General features: G+C 36.7%; 2 protein-coding genes across 4 annotated transcripts in view; both read right to left on the bottom strand.

The window, feature by feature from the left end:
* trip4 (thyroid hormone receptor interactor 4) overlaps positions 1–10,316 on the bottom strand; it is an 85,189-nt gene extending 74,873 nt beyond the window's left edge. Inside the window, exons 1-9 of the mRNA XM_058781956.1 lie at positions 10,138–10,316; positions 9,504–9,676; positions 8,086–8,213; positions 6,660–6,878; positions 6,255–6,333; positions 6,069–6,174; positions 5,692–5,907; positions 1,474–1,600; positions 1,173–1,357 (exon numbers count right to left, since the gene is read on the bottom strand). Coding sequence (XP_058637939.1) covers positions 1,173–1,357; positions 1,474–1,600; positions 5,692–5,907; positions 6,069–6,174; positions 6,255–6,333; positions 6,660–6,878; positions 8,086–8,213; positions 9,504–9,676; positions 10,138–10,217 — 1,313 coding nt within the window. The 5' untranslated portion in view covers positions 10,218–10,316. The remainder of the gene's footprint in view (positions 1–1,172; positions 1,358–1,473; positions 1,601–5,691; positions 5,908–6,068; positions 6,175–6,254; positions 6,334–6,659; positions 6,879–8,085; positions 8,214–9,503; positions 9,677–10,137) is intronic.
* Positions 10,317–10,726: 410 nt separating this feature from the next.
* On the bottom strand, positions 10,727–21,309 carry LOC131544028 (protein NLRC3-like). Of its 3 annotated transcripts, XM_058781954.1 has the most exons (8): positions 20,569–21,309; positions 19,091–19,179; positions 18,743–18,933; positions 15,398–17,434; positions 15,109–15,282; positions 14,731–14,904; positions 14,252–14,298; positions 10,727–14,051 (listed from the first exon to the last, which is right to left on the bottom strand). In XM_058781954.1, exons 3-8 carry the CDS (start codon positions 18,889–18,891, stop codon positions 13,519–13,521), a joined length of 3,114 nt encoding a protein of 1,037 aa, XP_058637937.1. In that variant the 5' UTR covers positions 18,892–18,933; positions 19,091–19,179; positions 20,569–21,309; the 3' UTR covers positions 10,727–13,518. The 3 variants fall into 3 exon arrangements, with proteins under 3 accessions (XP_058637937.1, XP_058637936.1, XP_058637938.1); XM_058781953.1 differs by having other exon boundaries at positions 18,743–20,624; positions 20,777–21,309; XM_058781955.1 differs by lacking the exon at positions 19,091–19,179.
* Positions 21,310–21,645: the final 336 nt, after the last annotated feature.

The following is a 21,645-nucleotide window of genomic DNA, read 5'->3' on the forward strand; positions in this document are numbered from 1 at the left end:
ATGGAAAATGTTCAGATGAACTGTGCACTGTTATACATAAACATAACGGAACATTTCAAATGTCACTTTATTTAAACAATTCATTTTGATTTAACACCATTGTATCAGTGTTTTTATTGTTCAAGAATGATTGCATCATATTAAAATGACTTGAAACGTTTACTTTCTGGCTTAACTCAATGTTTTCATTTTCAAAACTAAAACTAAAACTCCAAACTAATTTTACACTTCCCATCAAGATTTGCAACAGGTCTAGATCGGGTTACTTTAAAATAAAATATAGTGTTATTTTATGCTTTTTTTTTTTTTTGCAAGATGACAAAATGGGTAGACTTTTTAATATTCAAAGTTCTATTATGCTGGTATTTTAAAAGAGTTTGTTATGTTGCTTTTTTGAGTTGGGTGAAGTGTTGAATACATGCTTGGGTTGAGGACCTGCTAACAAGAACTCAGGTTGCCTTAATAAAAAGTGCTAGAGTGCTAGAGAGTGGGATGGAAATGGGAGTACTAGAGATGTAGTCAGTACCATCTTTAGACTGCCAACATCCGACATATAAAGAAAAATTACATTTAGCTTGTTATAACTAGCTGAACTTGATTTAACAACTGACTGTAGTTCCATGGCTGGAACTAATGAAATGCTCAAATGCTTCATGTATGATGAACTAAAGCAATTTGAGTAAACGCAACTAAAACTACACCTGTCCAAAATCACCCTTCTGTGTGTATGTGTGTGTGTGTGTATATACTATATATGGTTTATGAGGACACAAATGTGTATAATAACATGGGTACTACAACGTAAACATGGTTTATGAGGACACTTCCTATGTCCCCGTAAAACAAAAGGTTTAAAAAAAAAAACATACAAAACGGTGTTTTATGAAAGGGGTAGGTTTAGGTGTAGGGTTGGTGTAGGGCAATAGCACATACAGTTTGTGCAGTATAAAAACCATTACGCCTATGGAGAGTCCCTGTAAACCACATATACCAGACTGCGTGTGTGTGTGTTTGTGTATCGAAACAATTGCGACTTTCTTAATTTCTTGTCAGATGCAGGTGTTATTTATAATTGAGGAAAATGTTCACATTTTAGAGACAAATGTATGGACCCCCCTGAGCAAAGAATTACATAATTTATGATTTTTATATGGTCTTCAAGTGAACTATACCTTTTTATGCCCTTAACAAGCAGTGAAGCCCATGGCTGATGCATGCTGAGACACCAGCCACCATCGGAGATCTCCTGCAGCTCTTTGTCCTGCAGTCTGAGTCGGCTGCGCTCACTTTTCTGTGTACCGCTTACAGTCTTGGATAAAGACTTACGCGGAATGCCGCTACCGGACACGTCAACCCACTAGCACAACACATACACACAGAGAACTCAAATACAAATGGCATCAACTTCCTTGCATTTAAGATTGTCTTTTGATAAAAATTTAAGGTGTTGAGAAGCAGCTTATTTGCACCTACCTCTGGTGCAGCCTGCATGATGTTGGGGTTGACGAGCTCTCTGAGGCGCTGTCCATCAGCAGAAACAGAATGTTTTGGTGTCTGGCCAAATGAACCAGTGTTGATGGCCTTGACTGTCTCATCAAACCTTTCAAAACCAAAAACAAATTAAAATTTTTTTTGCACATCATGCCTTGTCAATCACGCACTGCAATTAATACTGCCCTCAAGTCATTAAATGTCCTTGCACACTGAGTCTGAAATTTCCATATGCGTTTTTTCCGAATTAGTCATCCTTTGCAATCAAAATGCTTGCTACAGATGCAAAAACACAGAAAAACGTTTTTTTTTTTATGACGGACGAAAGTTTCGGTGGCAGCGTGTAAACGTGATTGACACAACGTGAGGTTGTATTTATTTTTTAACGTGCAAAAATTTCGGACTCGGTGTGCAACGGCCTTTAGAGTTGATCGCATTTATGAGATCAACGGACTTGAACAGCTTCCGAATGTTTTATTTACCTTGACTTTGTGCCTTGAGTTAAGGTCATCAATTAAAATATCATGGCAGAAACTAATTTTTATTATAGTAGGGGGAAAAAAAATAAATTGTCCAATGTTTCCATTTTATTCCAGCCAAAATAACCTTATGTCATGATAATGAATTCTGAATTCTCCCATGAGGACTGAAAGGCAGCATGGTACTTCTAAAAAATATGCTAACATGGTGTACTTTATCCAGCTGAGCAATGTAGTTTGCATCTCATCTGGCCATATGGTGGTGGGATGTTTTGACATTCTGTTCAGTCAGTATTTCACACAGTGCAACTGTTAAAGGGTTAGAACAGGCAACAACCAGGGTTACAGGTTCTTGCACGTTTGTAGATGCTCAGCGTGATAAACTCCCATCTTTCAAGCTGATCAAACTGTCTGACGGTAATGGGGCATTTTCACATGCTGCAGTAATTTATTTGCATTATTTGCATTAAATTATTTTTAACACATTAATGATTTTTTTTTTGTGAACAATTATTTTTATTAAGCAGTCATTTCAGTACAACACAAAATATAACACACCAATCCAGACTGCAGCCATACCCCCCACCCACCAACCCACCAGGCAGACCCACGCTGTGCCGAGAAAAGCAAGACACTGCAGTGGAGAAAAGTACAAAGTGCAATAGCCAAATCACAAGATAAATAAAAAAATATACACAAATTCAAAATAAATTATACATCAAAAAGAAGAAACAAAAGATTTAACTGTGTCAAAAATAGCATTCCAGGTCTTCAAAGTTTTTGTCTTTGCTCCATGAATACGAGCTGTAGATAGTTCCATAGAAACAATGTCAAGCAAAGATAAGCTCCATACATCTCTGGTCATTGAATGAGGAGGAACCCAGCGACTGACTAACATTTTCTTTGCAGCAGTGAGCGCAGCTAAAAGTAAGTTTCTCTGTTGCGGAAACAGAGCCAATTCAGAAAAGTTATTTAAGAAGAAAAGATCTGGAGTCTTCTTACCGACTACAGAGTGCCCCCTGCGGACATAAATTGCAATTTGGGGAAGGTGACATGCATATAGAAGTGTTTTAAAGGGGACAGATAGAGTCTATGCAGTAATTTCCACTGGATCGTCTGATGATTTGTTTTTTTTGAGGATGATGAGATTGTCTCCCAAATTTGATCAGAAAATAAAGTTTGTAAGTCACCACTGATATCCTTAGACCAGATAGTTGTTATAGATAATGGTTTGTATGATTGTTTGAGGAGAAAAGAGTAAATAACTGAAGAAGAAATAACAGAATTATCAGTGGGGAGAATTACTTTTCGCAAGGGATGTACAGGCATGTGCATACGCGCGAAGCGCTGACCTAATACGAAGATACATGAAAAAGGAGGTTCCTGGTAGATTAAAAAGAGCCTTAATATCTTGAAATGATTTCAGACCTTTGTCATCAAAAATGCCACCAAAGGAATTTACTTTACATTTAATACATTGTGGACAGTAAAATGGGTTTTTACCTGATAAAAAAAATATTATTATGGAACAAAGGTGAATGACGTTGCCACCTTAAGTTTGGGTCCATCTTCCTGGTCACCATTCTCCAAGTAGAAATAAAATGTGTTATGATAGGACCAAAACGAAGTTTATATTGTCTAAGTGAGACACCAGCAAAAACCAAATGTTCTATATTGTGTGGAGAAACAAGAGATTCTACAATAGCCCACCATGAGGTTGACACATTGGTTTAAACCAGGCTGACAGTGCACAAAGAGTAAAGAAGTCAGCGTATAATTTAAAATTTGGAAAGGACCAGCCACCATCTGATCTGTTACGCTGTAAAGTAGATCATTTAATTACGGGGGGCTTCCAAATATATTAAGAGATTACTGAATCGAGTTTTTTCCAATAGCCAGCAGGTGGGGGTAGAGGAATCACAGAGGAACAGAAATTAACGCGAGGAAGGATGTTCATTTTACCAACAGATATTCTTGCATGGAAAGAAGTAGGAAGATGCGTCCAATTTGCCAGAACGGAGGTGACTTTAGCCAAGTTTTTATTCCAATTTTTTGAGACAATATCCTGCAAGGACGGATAGATACAGTATCTATCCTAAGTATGTGAAAGAATGCACACCACTGGAATAAAACCAGAAAATGTTGCAGACCCAACACAAAAATTGAGAGGGAGCAGATATGACTTTGTCCAATTAATTTTGTACCCTGATAGATTACTAAACTGATTAAATCAATTTAAAAGGTGGGGGACTGATAGAACTGGATTATCTAAAAATAGCAATATGTCATCTGCAAATAAAGATATGTGATGTGAAGTGTTCTTAACGGATACAGGAAGTATAAGTTCTGACTGACGTACAGCTTGAGCAAGAGATTCTAGAGATAAAGCAAACAGTAAAGGTGTAAGAGGACAACCCTGGTGGGTGCCTCTTCCAATTGGAAATGATTGTGAATTTATCTGGCCAGTAAGAATGGTGGCTGAGGGATTAGCATAGAGGATTTTAATCATATTTATAAAGTTAGAGCTAAAACCTAGGTGATCTAGCACTGCCCACTCCAAATGGTCGAATGCTTCCATTGCATCTAAAGAGAGTATAGCAGCGGGAGAAATCAATTGTTTAGATGAAGAGATTATGTGAAGTAGTCTTCGCAGATTATCTGAAGCATAACGAGATTTAATAAACCCTGTTTGATCATGATTAACAAGTTTAGTCATAAAGCCTTCTAAACGGCAGGCTAAAACCTTTGCATAAATTTTAACATCTGTACCAATTAGAGAAAGTGGGCGGTAACTAGAACATAAAGTAGAGTCTTTATCTTTTTTTAATAGGGAGAGATATAATGGCCATGTTCATATTTTGAGGAAAGGATCCTTGATCAATCGAATATTGCATCATATCTAACATAAGTGGCCCCAAATCAGACCAGAAGGTCAAGTAGAACTCAACTGGTATGCCATCTAGGCCTGGGGATTTCCCCTTGCTCATAACTTTAATCGATGATTCTAATTCAATAAGTGATAAAGGTCTAGCTAAAGACTTAAGAGTCTGATTCTGAGAGATGTGGAAGATTAAAAGTAGATAAAAAAGAAGTGTAAGATGTGGGTTCACATTTAGAGCTGGAACTATATAGATCACAATAGAAGGAACGAAAAAGTGTCATTTATGCTCTTCTGGTCAGTCAGAACCTCACCGGTTTGAGATATCACCAAATTTTTCACTATTACGTAGTCTTAGAGCCAGTAAACGGCTAGGTCTGCTACCTTGAAAATAATAGTTTTGTCTGGATCTTTGAATAAGAAATTCGGCTCTCTTTCTTTCCTAACAGTTTCAATTTTAGCTGCCATACGATCAGAAAAACTGTGTTGGTTTGCCTGTTCTAATGATCGGAGATTGGATTCCAGGTCAGAGATTTTCTTGTTAATGATTTAGAATTAATCGCATACATGTGTGTATATGTGTGTGTGTGTGTGTGTGAGAGTGTGAGTGAGTGTATTTTATATATATATATATATATATATATATATATATATATATATATATATATATATATATATATATATATATATATATATATATATACATATATACATATATACATATATACATATAAGCTGTGTTCCAATCCATGTCCCAATTACATGCTTTGAAGAATGCAGACTTCAAAGGCTGAACTGGAAAAATAAACAAATTTTTAAAAAATTACAGAGGTGGCTCCTTACTTCTGGTAGTACGGAGTCAAATTCTCCCCTTCATCCAGTACTTGTCTCCCTGCAAAGTCAAGTGTGATCTTGCGTTCTTTGCGGGAGACATGTCGAAGCTCTCGGAGTTCCTCCTCTCGCTTGCGTAATGCGTCCCTCTCACCTGGAGAAAGCCACTGGTTGGAATCCGTTGCAAAATAATCGGATTCATCATCCAAGACTTGTGTTCTCTTAACACTAAAAAAAAAAAGATAAAGAGTTCAAATGATCTAAAAGTCCAACTTAAGTTTTGTGTGCATTATACCTCAGAAGGTTCATGGGCATTTCTGAGGCTAAAATGAATCTAACCCTGGCAATGACAGCAATAGGTTAACAGCAGTGTATATGGACAGCCAAACCTGTTCTTGTCAAACTCCAGAAGTTTGTCTTTGTGTTTTACAGCTTTTTCCAGACCGACTTTCATCCTGGCCTCTTGATGGGGAAGATAGTCCCGCTCAGTTCCCTCTAGAGCCACACAGAAAACAAAGTTACACAAATGCTACCAGTCAGGGAAAAAAAACAAACACAACCACCTCATTTCTTACCTCCCATGAGTTTTTTCCGGAGCTTCTGACTTTTGTTGGAGTCCCGCTGCAGTATCTCTTGCTCCTCTGTAGTACAGACCTGAATTATGTGTTAAAGATGTTAAACAGTATTGATAAAGGCTTCTTAAACCGTTGTCCATCACGTTCATAATCAAATCTGCAAGGTCCATAAGATTAGACCTGGTACAGAATAGTGGTCGATCTGTATGGGGTTTTCCATGGCCAAAGCAAATATCTGTAGTCAATACTGAAACTACTGTTTAAAAGTTTGAGATCAATAAGATTTGTCTTATGTTTTTGAAAAAAAAAAAAAACATCTAGACAATAGCCAAATAATTAGCTTGGCCGACATATGGGTCCATAACAAACACAGACTGTACTGATTAGTAAGAGGACAAAGCTCACCAGACTGCTGCAGAACAAACAAGGGCCAGAGCCTTCTTGCTCACACACTATCCGGCCACAGCTCAGACAGTTGTTGATGAGCCTGTGTTTCTGAGCCAGACACTCGCAGGGTTGACGGCCAGGCAGTAGAACAGTCAGCTTATCTCGACCCTCTTTAGCATACAGATTCACAAACTTGCTTTTCTTTTTCACTGAGCTGGAGCTGCTGCTTTCTTGTGCCTGATAAACAAAAGTAAATCCCTCTGTAATTCTTTCCACCTAGCTAAATCAGATATATTTATTGAGAGAGTTTTAGATATTAAAATGAGTTGACATTACAGGGTTCTACAGTGTGAAAACTACTGCGTGCGACTATGAAAAAATATTTGGGAGCACCTGTGCGACTGACCCGATCAGAATATTTGCGTTTGCGCTGAGGGAGCTTCAAAGGTTTCTAACGTACTTACAACGTGTTTTTGCAGCGTTGAGTACTTTATCACAGACGTATCCTCGTTGACTATAATGGAGTTTTGTGAGATCACGATGAACTAAGATGAGTGACAGCTTTTATTTATTATTAAGGGAGTTTGCAAATGTGATATTGATTTAATACAACAGTTCATTAAACAAGAAGCTAATATTAAGTGACTTATATTGTCTGACTACAACACTGTTCGTCAACGAAAATAGTTTCAAACAAAGTAACACCTGAGCCGCTGCGCATCTCCATTCAAACACAGTGGTGTTTCGTTTATGAATGAACTGCGTTTTAAAACGAATCTAGTGAGTCAATGATTCAATTACCAAAGACAGTCACATACTTCGTTCCTGAATGAATCAGCCGTTTAAACGAATCAAATAAATGAATGAATGATTCAGTGATAAAATCAGTGACTTGCCGCCACCTGCTGGCAGTTTAAGTTTGAAAGTATCTTTTCTGTTATTTAAATCATTTAATATTTCTATATTCAAAATTTTATATTTAAAACATAAACCTCAACATGAATTTAATTGCACTCATGCGACCTCTGAGCCTCATTAAATGTCTGAAAATACACCTACAAGCCACTTGCGTGTTCTTCTGTGCCATCTCTGTAGTTCAAATTTATTTCTCAAATACTGATCAACTTATTCTACTTTTTATTCTGTTCTTTTAATTAGAAATGTTAAAAAGCTTGTAAATGTATTTTTCTGAATTTGATAAATAACAGATGATGTTCTTTTAATTAAAGTTAGAAAAATGCCATTACAAAGGTAAAAACAAAATTCCCTGTAAATCACTTTAAGGAGTAAAATATCAGCTCGTCATGGAAAGGCTAATTTTTTATCAGAATTTTTAATTATTGATTAGAAGGTGCTCCTAAATTTTTGACCATGCTCCTAAATTTTTAAAATTAGGAGCACAAGCGCTCCTAAAAAGAAAAGAAAGCCTAGAGTCCTGACATACCTTCATCAAGTCAATGGGAGTTTTCACAGGCTCCGGCTCTGCCTGACAAACAGTCACAACCTCTTGCTTGTTTCTTCCCTTTCGCTTGGACTTCTTCTGAGTGTCTTTGGTAGCTGTGTCCAGACCCTCTAGGGTAGAGATTTCATACAAAATTCCTTTATCGACACTGAGTAGATATATTACAATAAGTGCAGATGCACAGATCAGGCAATATAATGGTTGTTTTGTACTTTTAAAAACTGCGATAAAACAGAAGTAGCAACAGATCTTTTCTTTTGCTTTGTGACCTCTCGATTATGTAGGCCGGGGACTTGATTCTATCCATCGGCTGTTGACTGGATTTTGAGATATGGCTGCTGTACTGAGTACTCACTATTGTAAACAGATAAACAACAGCTTGCAGGGGCTGCGTTTAAGGCCTGTTCACGCCAAGATGAATTTTAATTTGAATGAACGGCAGTTAATGCATCTGTTCAAACCGACAACAACATTCACACATTTTTTAGAGGTGTTTTAATCTCTTTTCCATTGCACTGTGAATAAAACTGGCCAACCAATAAGATTTACGTTTTTGATCATGTAAATGGAGACAGCGCTGTTATATAAAATATGCTATATGACATTGTGGCGCTGTTATGTGTTACTTGGTGGAGCTCACAAACAGACAGCTTCGCTAAGCGACAATGGAACCAACTATTTCTCTGTTCTGTTTGAAAACATGTAAATGCTGTTTGTTTCTTCAATGTGCAGGCCATGTCAGAAATGGAAAGTTGCACAGTGATGTCCCAGTGTGTGTTTCTCTGCAACATTTTGAACAATGAGCACATTATCAAGTGCAAGTATGACAGATAGCAGTCAAAGCAAATCAAATACTGAGACAAACATAAGAGCGATAATTAAAGAAAAAAATATTAGCATCTTGATAAGCAATTATACTGCTGTCTTTGTGTGCTCCTGTATTTCTGCTTTTCCATAAGCACCACATACTGTCAGAGTGAAATTGCATTTTTCATTAAGTGACAAACTGCATGTGAAAACTAGATTGAATTATTGTGCTGAACATCTGTGTTGATGTGAACAGGCCTTTTAAGCGGGCTCAATGATTGGAGAAGATACATCACCAGAGTGAAGTATTTCACCAGAACATCCTATTACGACATTCTGATTTAAAATTAAGAAAATTTTAAAAAAATTAAACATACACATGTAAGAATAATAAATCTGACACTGAGATTTATAACATGCACTGAGAAAACTGATTGAAAAAAAAATGAATTTTCATTTAATCCTGGTATAGAAGAAGATTTTGCACACGTCAGCCTAATCAGAATAATACATATTTACAAAACTGTTAATCATGATAGATATGGATATTTAATGTGATACATCACATTAAAAACATCTGTGTCAATATTTACCCATGACTGCCTCTTTCGTATAGACACCCACTAGATCAGGTGCTTGCATCTGACACTTCTGCCATCTCTGCACCAGCTCATCCACAAAATCCTTCTTGTTTCCCTCTGTACCTTGTAAGAGATCTCCAACATACTCCACGATTTCATCAGCATTGTCAATAGATAGGATGTACCTGAAAACACAGATATTTTACTGACTTTCCTAACATAGTGCTCACTTATTTTCACAAAGACCTATTCAAAAACAATAAAGTCCAAAGAATCTACTGTCAGCTATGTATTTATTAATCACCATATATACACTACTTACACATTTCACATTAACAGTGTTTATGGTCAGTATTGAAAAGTAATGTAGTGGTAGTTTGGCTCTTTGGGACTAAATCTCGTAATGCCGTAACAAGGTGTTTACATAGTTACTTATTAAAAAATAAATAAATAAAAACTGGTAACGTGATAATTTTGTAGAATAGAGGTTTGCCCACCAAGTTATCCCTTCTCTTGTTGTATTTACTCCATTCTTAGTCCACATTCTGTTTTGTCAGTTCTGTTATTTATACTTTAACGTTACATCACTTCTGCAAATGACCACAGATAGACGAGCACAATTCATCTTCTATTAAAATGTACTTACTGTACAATGTCATCGCTTGCCTCCAGTCCAAAACTATACTTTAACGTATCAGCAGTCCAGCGAAGCAAGGAATCAGTCATGATGAAGTTAGTAAAACTGTGTGACACTGCAGTATTTGTGCGTCAACTGAGAGCTCTCGGCATTTGACTCATTCGGTTGACTTCCGGGAGATGGGTTTCATAATAAAAGTCTCCATAGACAAAATCCGTACTTGTACTGGTCAAGTAAAATGGGTCTAACAATGCTTACACTATATTAACATTTAAATATGTGTTTTCAATTAACGTTAAACGGCTATTCAAGTTTACCAGTAAAGTTATTAAAAGGTAAATTATATCCCTACCGCTGTTGAAGTTTCATGAACAGCGTATGAGAACTGCTACTTTTCTCTACGCTGGTTATGGTTGACCAATCACAATCGTTTGCGATAGCGATATTATTATGATCGTCGTTTGCGATTTCGATGTTATTGTGACTATGATTATTATTTAAATATTATTAATGTTAATATATATATATATATATATATATATATTTTTTTTTTTTTGTAAAAACTGTGATACACTACATTTCGAAAGTCTGGGGTAAGTTTTATTTATTAAAACACCCATTAAATTATCAAAAGTAGATACATTTCTAATGTTATAGCCTAAAAAATTCTATTGTGCCAAAGTTATATATTATTTTTCATCTTACATGAACTACATTCACATTTCCTTAATTATGATGGTTATATTTTCACGTGATTAAAACAAGGGTTCTCAACTCTGGCCCACAAATTCCACTTTCCTTGCTTCTTCAGATTTTTGCAGTTTGATTAGGGTTGAAGCAAACCTCTGCAGGAAAGTGGACCTCGAGGGCCCCAGGACTAAAATATACATTGCTAAAAATAAATAAATAAAATAATAACAATAATAATAAGAAGAAGAAATAAGAAATAAGAAAAATACAATAGAAGTTCAAAATTGGTGCAACACGACTTTGATATGTGCAATGAATGTTTTTTTAAAAATGTCAAACCAGAATGGGAAGACAACACATCACCAAAATGAAAATGACGCAGTGACGAACAAGAGAAAAAATAAATAAAAAATCAAGAGCACAAACTGTTTAAGAGTAAGATGTAGAATGTTCTGCAGGAACACACATTCACTTAACGGATTATAATTATATGCTACTATGTCATTGCTTTTCTCTCTAATTTTAAAACACTTATTTTTTTCTAACAATAGTTTTGCAATTAAATATAACTAAATGTAACCTCCAACAACAAACAGTCAAAATAACTGTACTGACTGTGATTTTTGTTTGTTATATTAAACAATGTTTAGCTCGCTTGCTGTCAGGATCACCCGTTATGCAAAACGGAAATGCAATGAAGTTGTCATTTATATTTACAGATGAGAATATAACAGTCATATGTTAGTTACGCACAGGGAGAAAAGCACATTAAACTCACTCTTAAATTTGTTATTTTAGCAAATTTGACGTCAAATGTGACATCACTTATGGACATATCACACCAACATAATAAAGTTTTTTACAATCATTTTTGCACTAATAACAGAACCTTCATGTCATTTTTCAAAACTCTAGACACATAATTCACAACCGATGATCAAAATTCACATTTTTCCAAACATTTAACACTATTTCCAAATGCATGGATACAATACATCAGCCAAAGATCTTTTGTTCATTGAACTAAAATCACAGGTTCAAAATGACACAACTTAAAGTATTACTATTTCAAAATTCAACTGACACATTACATCTGAATTGAATGTCTATTCATTTCATTACAATGATCTAACTATCAGCTGATACAACTACTCAAAATCATACGTAACTGTTGCATTACTCTTGAAGCATAGTTTTTATGTAAAATGGTGAACAATATTAAATGTTTAGATTATGAAAGTGAAGCAACCGAGGACTGAGTATGTTCAGATATGATCATTTTCAAGATGCCTGTTGTTGGGAGAGAAAAAATATAAAAAATCTCCAAAGGTCTATATCATTGTTATCAGTATCTGTTTTTCCTACAGTAAATCTCTTTTGAGAGGGTGATAGAGCTGGAAGCTGATGAAAACCATACATATTTTTGGATGAGGCAGGTTTTACCCTGGCCATGACATGGAGGAGAGGTTGAGAGTCCAGTGGTTGAGAACGGCCCAGAACGATGTTCGCTGGGGGGCTGACCACCTCCCACTGAATGTGATTTTGAGGGGGTCCCATAGCAAAATCAGTGCAATGGGCCTAGAATTCCTAGCTACGGCACCGAGTGCAATCATGGTTTCAGGCCCATCCACAGTTTATCACCTTGTATTTACCCCCATACACCACTTTCCTTACTCTAACCTGACTGAAGATTTTTTTCACCACATGGAGGTGGAGGGTTCACAATAGGCCCCCTCACGAACAAGTCTCTCTTCTTCAGGCCATAGATGATGCATGCAATGACATCACAGGAGAACAATGTCAGGCCTGGATTTGCCATGCTAGAAGATTTTTTTTCAAAGATGTTTAACTAATGAAAACATCCATTATGATGTGGATGAGAACCTGCATGTGGCCAAACCCACAAGACAAGGTTGAAAAAAATATAGAAGTGCAGCGAGGAACACTGCAGTTGACATTTTATTGTAGCCGTGCAGTTTTTTCTTAACTTTTTTTCCCCCTTATTTAAAGTTTTGAAAACCCTGTTGTGTTGATTATTTCATCAATAATTTTCACATTGTGTTTAATGATTCCAGTGTCTGTACTTTTCTCTCTAGTCTATTACATGTATGATATGTATGAATGTGTAGAACCATAATGAAAGCTGCATCATGTGTTTTGAACAACTATATTTAGTTATTGTACTAAAACCTACACAGTGAAACTATGGGTATCTTGTGTGTGGGTGATGTTCCTATGATATTTCATAATAAATGAGTTTTTTGAACCACTGCTTCTGCAAATGCAAGGCTTCTTTAAAGACATGAACGCAATATGCAAAGTTTTGATCATTGGACAGCCTGTATTACAAATAATGACTGTTTTGACTTTTGTGTCAAGAGTTTTGAAAAATAACATGAAGGTTCTATTATTAGTGCAAAACTGATTGTAAAAAACTGTAAATAAATAATTTAAACATATTTTAGCACATGGGTGTGAAACTCTGCTCCTGGAGGGCCACAGTCCGGCAGAGTTCAACTCAAACCCATTCCAACACACCTAACTTTAGTTTTCAAGTAATCTTGAAGACCGTGATTAGCTGGTTCAGGTGTGTTTAATTACAGTTGGAGCTAAACTCTCATAGTTTAATTTATTTCATCCATAGGCTGTATTTGGCCCATGGTCTGAGTGTCTGACACATATGCTTCACAGCTTCTGTATTTAACATAAACACACTGAAGATACACTGTCAACCCCAACACCAAACCCTGCATAGAGGGGCTCAGTAAATGTGGAGTGGAAGGTGTAAATGTGGATCATCTTGCCAGTTTCAGAAGAAACACTGTAAAAAGACAAAGAGCCAGCTGGCTGATCTAGATACACTCCTATTATGTTACAACATGATGAGGGTGCAGGTATGTCAGTTCTTGCATTATTATGCCTGGCATAGTAATTTTTACCAGAGCAGACCAGACTCCAGGACTTTTCATTGAGTCCAAACCTGCATTCGCTTCCTCCTTTCCTGTTGATACCTCGATATGTGACTGCTATATGAGTCCAGCCACTCCATTCAGCCTCCCAGTAACAGCGTCCAGTCAGGCTCTCTCTACACAGAACCTGCTCGTAGTGCTCAAATCTTTCTGGATGATCAGGATATGGCTGCTTCTCTTCCAAATATGTTGCCTTTTTGTTGTTCTCAGATAGAATGAGATGAGTGTTTACTGTGTTTCGATCTAATGTGAGATCACAAGCATCTGAAAGGAGATTAAACATAAGTGATATCATTAAAGATCTTCAGGACATTTTCCTTGATATTGTCATGTTTGGCCTTAGCTTGGGATTGTAAGGCACTATTCTTCTATGGCTGCTTTAGAATTATTTGTGTTATAAAAATCACAAAAAATAATTGAAAAATAAATGCGCATGCAGTTTGCTTGTCAGCAAGATAACTTACATTTCTGCAGTCCTGGTGTGATTCTGAAGGACTCTCCATGGTCAAAACTAAACAGTACAGAAAAAGACATGTAAAAATGGTCTTGGAAAAACAGATACATGATGGGAGGTGAATTAAAGTCCTAAAATTCATAAGATTTACAAATGTATGTTGTACTGATTAAGTAAGGAACACTGAATTGAATTCTTTATTGTCCAGCCAGATCTTTTAGTGCAATTTACTTGTGGAGAATTCTTGACAACATAAGACAATATACTGAAGCATTTGTTTTCAGCTTTAAGCATCATGTAAATTATGTAATTCCAACTCTGTGGAAAGTAATGTAATATCTGGTAACAGTGTTTGGACTAAGCTACCAGACATCAGCATTTTGGGGGAAAAATAACTCTTGGCACAAAAATAATAATCAAATAGAATGCTTTTATATTACAAATTATAACACATACACATGTAAACTACATGATTTTAGGTGTACATACTTAAGTATCTCCAGTTTGCAGTTTGGATGGTTGAGTTGATCAGACAGCATCTTTACTCCGGAGTGTCCAAGGTGATTGTAGCTGAGATCCAGCTCTCTCAGGTGTGAGGGGTTGGAACTCAGAGCTGAGGCCAAACAATAACAGCCTTCCTCTGTCACCATACAGCCAGACAATCTACAAACATGCATATCAACAGTCAGATAATCTACAAACACACATTGTTTTTAGAACAATGTACACACAGTATCAGATTCTATTAAAAGTGAATTGTGTCTTTGCAGATACTGCTGGAACTATATGGGCCACTTGGGTGTCATTTTTACACTGGATTTAGTTTTTTTAATAATATGTGTGAACTATTTAACATTTTTTAGAAACCTCAGTTTCTCTAGTTGACAGTTTGGACTCTTCAGTCCATCAGAGAGAAGCTTCACTCCTGAATCCTGCAAGTCATTGTTACTCAGGTCCAGCTCTCTCAGGACAGAGTTTGATGATTGTAGAGCTGAGGCCACAATTTCACAGGATTTATCAGTGAGATTACAGTCAGCCAGGCTATAAGAGAGCAAAACACAATTCAAATTAGATCTACAAACAACTGCGTACGGTAGTTTAAATGTAAGACGCAGCATTCATTAGCTTAAGTAAAAGGAAAAAAATTAACACTCACAGAGCTTTTCTGCAGTTTTTCACAGCTGGTAAGAGTTTTTTTCGACCTTCTTCTGATGAATTAAATTTCTTGGGATCAAGTTCCTCCAGCACCTCTTCTGACATCTGATACATGTAGGCAATTGTTGAGCAAAGTGCAGAAGAGAGTTTCTTCTCTGAGTGTTTGTTTGATTTCAGAAACTCCTGGATCTCTCTGTACAGAGTCTGGTTTTTCATTTCAAAGAGACAAAGAAAAAGATTGATGGATCTGTCAGCTGAAAGATCATGTCCATGTTTAATTTTGTCTTTAATATAAGCAGTTGTTTTCTCAATGCTCCTTGAGCAGCTGTGAGTGTTGATCAGTAGATCTTGTAAGAGTTTCTGATTGGAGTCCAGTGAGACACCCAGCAGGAACCGGAGGAAAAGATCCAGGTGTCCATTCTCGCTTTCTAAGGCTTTATCTACTGCTCCTCTGAGCAAATTATGCAGGGAATCAAAAAACCTTAGTACCTCCACAGTGTTAATTACATAACAATAAAACACATAAATAGCAGCAAGAAACTCCTGAAAGCTCAGATGTATGAAGCAGTAGACTTTCCTCTGATGAATCACAGATTGCTCCTTAAATATCTCTGTGCAAATCCCAGAATATACCGAGGCGTCAATGACATCTATGTCGCACTCTTTCAGATCCTCCTCATAGAACATGATATTGCCTTTCTTTAGCTGTTTGAAAGCCAGTTCAGCAAGTTTCAAAATCATATCTCTGTTGGACTGCCGTAGTTTTCCTAGATCTCGCTCATCGTACTTCTGAATCCTTATGTTTATCTGAATGAGCAGAAAGTGGATGTACATTTCAGTCAGAGTTTGAGGGATTTCTGCACTGTCATCTTGTTTCAGGATGTTCTGAAGTACAGTGGATGAAATCCAGCAGAAGACAGGTATGTGGCACATGATGTGGAGGCTTCTTGATCTTTTGATGTGTGAGATTATTCTGCTGGCTTGATGCTGATCACTGATCCTCTTCATGAAATATTCCTCCTTCTGAGGGTCATTGAATCCCTGAATTTCAGTCACCCGGTTGATGTATTTTGAAGGGATCTGATTGGCTGCTGCTGGTCTGGACGTGATCCAGATGTGAGCAGAGGGAAGCTGCTCTCCTCTGATGATGTTTGACATTAATACACCAACTGATGAAGACTCATTTATATCAGAAACCATCTCACTGTCTGAAAACCTCAGTGAAATTCTGCTTTCATCCAGACCATCGAAGATGAACACAACTTTACATTCATCATACATCTTTGAGTCCAGATCTTGAAGTTCAGGAAGAAAGTCAAGCAGAAGTTTGCGAATACTGTACTGATCATCTTTAATCAAGTTCAGCTCTCGAAATGGAAGCACAAGCATGAAATCTACATCCTGATTGGCTTTTCCCTCTGCCCAGTCAAGAATGAACTTATGCACAGAGACTGTTTTTCCAATTCCAGCGACTCCTTTAGTAATAACAATCTTTATTTTGTCATTCATCTTTCTTCTCTTCCCCTCACATCCTTGTTTAGGTAAGGATTTAAAGATATCATTGCAGTGGATTTGAGTGTCTTGTGAATGTTGTGTTCTGCGTGATTTCTCCATCTGTAACACTTCATGTTCTTCATTCACCCCTTCACTTTCTCCCTCTATGATACATAGCTGTGTGTAGATCCTGTTCAGGAGAGTTTGATTCTCCTGTAGTTTGATTCCCTCGAATAAGCTCTCATACTTGTTCCTCATGCTGGTTTTGTGTCTCTTTTTGACTCTCTGCAGGACATCGTCCACCAGAGAATCCTGCTGCAGGAGAGCAGAACTGGATCCTCGCAAGTCTTCATCCGTTTGTAGAACAGGACATTTTCTAGATCTCTTCTTGCACTGAGGACAGTCAAAATCTTCTGATTGACTGAACTTATCCCAGTAGCAGCTGATACACTGTCTGCAGAAACTATGTTTACAGGTAATTGAGACCGGATCTCTCAGCGCCTGCTCACACACTCCACATTTGGAAAAACCCTGGAACAAACACCTGCAGAGAGATCAAACCCATGTTAAATCATATTTGCTAACCAATGTTGTATCAAGTTTTTCATTACACTGTCACTTTTCATTAAGACTCAACTACATGCTGATGTTGCTTTGTGAATCTGCTTACAAACAGATCATAATGTGAAAATTTGTAAGAGACCAAAATGCCTATGTTTATCATTCTGTCCTATATAGGCTATTAAAGGAATAGTTCACACTCAGGCCATCCAAGATTAAGGTGACTTTTTTTCTTCAGTAGAACACTAAATAAGATTTTTAGCTTAAACCGTGGTCCTTGGTGATTCAAAGTCTGCAGCTGCCCGTTTTTGAGAATGAAAAAAGCATATCAAAGAACGCAAAATTAATATTGTGGCTCCTGACGATATATTGAGGTCTTATCATGAAAACTGATTGGTCTGTGCAAGAAGCTGAACATAATTTACAACATTATTACCTGTAATGCATACATGCAATCAGCCCTAAGAGATATTGCTTGAACCAGTTCACCAAATCGGACTGAACCATCAGAAACAGTTTGTGGCTCCAGAAGCAGAGATTACTCAATCAACACTCACTTTCGGACATGCCTGACAATCACTCCGACTCGAAATGAGCCAAAATCCAAAATACCAGCATATGCTTCTACAATGCTTTGCCAACTTATTTACCACTCCAACAAAACACTGAAGAGAGGAAAAAGTTCCAACTCAGACCAAAGACCAATGAGTCGGTGATATGTGCATGCGTGAACCAAGCACTTGAATGAAGGGGAGAAATTAAAGTTTTTATGATTTCTCATTGTTTAAGTAAAAAGGTGAGCATCAAGACAAGCTTGTTCACTTTGCTTTAGACATGCAAAACATCCACATTTCACATGTAATAATAATATAATGTGTATAATTACGTGATTATGCAAACAAACTAGTGAATTGAACCAGTCCATTAAAACGAACTCAAAGAACCAGTTCGCAGAAAAGAATGGCTATGGACTACAGGAAATAATGTTGTAAATAATGTTCAGTTTCTTGCACAGACCGATTGTTTTGCTTCATAAGACTTAAATACTGTATATCATCATAAGCCATGGGTATTCATTTTGTGTTCTTTTTATGTTTTTTTTTTTTTTTTTTTAAATGTGCAGCTGCATTTTATGAATCACCAATGTTTTCCAAACATTTTCAGCTGAAAATCATCTTTTACTGTTCAACTGAAGAAAAAAAGTCACTTTTTAGATGGCCTGAGGGTGAGTAAAACAGCAAATTTTCATTTTGGGTAAACTAAGATTGTAAGATTTAATCTTGTGTCTCACTTGGGGTCAGAGCTCCCTGGTCCACCACTGAATTCAGGTGGCATGCCCATAGATACATCACTCTTCATAGACACACAGCTAGGTTCTGGAATTTCTGTCCTTTTGGTCTGAGCAGAAACAGCTCCCTTTCTCTTCTCATATAAACTCATTTTAGAGGCACTGCTGCTCTTCAGAAGTGGCTGGCATTATGTCTGCAAATAAATACATACATACATACACATGTTAAAATGGAGCATAACTGTACTGAATGTTAATATCATAAAGAAAAAAAAATTGAATTAAAAAAGAAATTCTCAACAAGAAAATCTTAACGGAACAGTTCACCCAAAAAAATTAAAGTTTACTCACCATTAGACCATCAGAGATGTAGTTTGTTTCTGTATCTGAAGTGATTTGCTGAAACTTAGCATTGCATCACTTGCTCACCAATGGCTCCTCTGCAGTCAGTGTGTGCCATCAAAAAGTCGAAAAAACATCACAATAATTCACAAATAATCCACATGACTCCAGTCCATCAATTAATGTCTTGTGAAATGAAAAGCTTCTATTTTTGTAATAAACAATATCCATCATTAGGACGTTTTAACTTTAAACAGTTATTTCTTGAATAAAATACAACTTCACGATACAAAGTCCATCCCCTGTTTTCCTCTCTACCGATATATTACTTCGGAAGTGTTTTGGACTCATTCAGATGAGACAACATTTTCAGAAACCAATTTTATGGATAAGGACATGTATTTTAGCTGGAAGCAATGGTTTGGTTTTTTTTCTTACAAACATGCAGCAGATTACTTCAGATTACTGACATTACTTATGGATTATTGTGATGTACCGGCTGTCTCATTCCGACAGCACCCATTAACTGCAGAGGATCCACTGGTGAACAAGTTATATGCATTTATCAACTCCAATGGAGTTATTTCTTCCTAAAACCTGAACGAATATCGAATAATGTTGTTTGTCACATCTATTTACTATTTATCTTGAAATCTCACTTCTTCGTGTCATGGCCAGCTCCTTTTGTTTTTCCAAGAGCTATGTTTTACAGAATAACATTAAGGGATCATTAAAAAAAAACATTAAAAAACATTAAAAACAAGGATTAATTATATATCTTTCCTTTTTAATACTGTTAATGTCAATTGTTAATGTCAATTTTATTTCTATAGCACAACTAAACACAACATCAGTTGACCAGTGTGCTTTTTACCAATTTAAGAGACAGTTAAAAACATCAATATCAATTAAATTAAACTTCAGCAGTCTAATATACCTGCACAGAGCTATCCATAAACATTCCCATTTACTTCAATCGTAGTTTGCATTTACATTTAGTCATTTAGCAGACGCTTTTATCCAAAGCGACTTACAAATGAGGACAATGGAAGCAATCAAAATCAACAAAAAAGCAATGATATACAAGAGCTGCTTCTCCCCACAGCTTCTCAAATGTTTGTATCCCTCAATAGCCTTACGTTGCCCATTTTAGGGTTAAATTAGTATATTTCTAATGAATAAAATCAAGTAATAGCCTACTATGTTATTTCAATTAACTAATATCTACTTGTTCATTTTAGATGACGAGTCACTTAAAATGCTTGTCTGAATACAATAGCGTATTAAATGTGTCAATGCCACAGGATAGAATTATTATATTTACAAAATCCAAGTTGTAAAATCATACAAAAATAAAGGCTACCTCACAATGAAAAAAGCTTGAGGTCACAATCAAACAATCGTAAATCAAGTTAAGACCAGCTATGTCCCTGTCGAATCAGGTCGTCAAACTTTAATAAACTAGCCTTTATTACACGCATCCATACCTCACCGCTGCTTCACCACCGTCACCGTGTGTTTCTTCTGCCTTCTCACATTTCTTCTGTGTTGAGACAAAATCCGCGAGTTTCACTTCCAGGTCGACATGGCGTAAGGAATGAGTCAGTAATTGTTGGACACTCTGTTGCAATAATGTAATATATATCGTTACATTTTTACACAATTACTAGATTTTTCTGTCGCTAGGAAACTGACTGTGGTTCCATAAACGTCATGGTGTCCAGCACCGGTCTCTGCAGCAGGAAGAAGTTCTGGGTGTTACCGCAGTGGGGTCGGGATGGCTGACGCGAAGCTGATGTTTCGATACAGTGTCGAGATCCAGAAGCGCAGATGTTTCGAAACACTGCTCCGAAGCGTGATTCGAAACACCCATGTCACGTGACTAAGGCGATTCGAAACACCCATGTCAAGTGTGTTACGTTCCTTGTTTGTATTTGCCTGCTCTCTGTATTTTTCTTTCTTTTTCTGTTTTGCCGCTTTGTTTTCTCCTTGATTTTTAGGTTCATCTGTTGGCTGACCCAGTCCACCGGGCGACCAATTAGGCTGGACCTGTTCGCTATAAAAGGGGCTGGGCCTCTTAGGCCGTGTTCACACTTGGCGTCTTTTTTGACTAGAAAAAGTTGACGAGAGCGCTTTTTTAATGAAAAAAAAAGCTGGCAGCATCTGTTACAAATAGCAGCCGAGAGCGTCTTTTGTTTCCATAGCAACAGCTGCAACGGGTATGGAGTCAATTTAATGCCGCATATATATGCAAAAGAAAATAAAGTTTTGCAAAAGAAAATAAGTTTTGCAAAGAAAAATAAAGAATTGCAAAAGAAAATGAAGTATTGCAAAAAGAAAATAAGTTTTGCAAATAAAAATAAAGAATTGCGAAATAGATCAATAAAACAGAGCAAAAGCAATGATTTTGCAATACATATTTTCCATGGCCGTATCTACTAATTTATTTGCAATGCAGCTTTTATTTTGCGTTTCAGTCAAGTTTGAGCTTGCGATACCGTTTTCCCTTTGCGCTTCACGTTTCTGCGCGTCTCACTTTGTGGTGCTGTTTTGACATGGGGGTG

Source organism: Onychostoma macrolepis, chromosome 07 (genome assembly GCF_012432095.1).
Source record: "Onychostoma macrolepis isolate SWU-2019 chromosome 07, ASM1243209v1, whole genome shotgun sequence".
In the NCBI taxonomy this organism is placed as follows: Eukaryota; Metazoa; Chordata; class Actinopteri; order Cypriniformes; family Cyprinidae; genus Onychostoma; species Onychostoma macrolepis.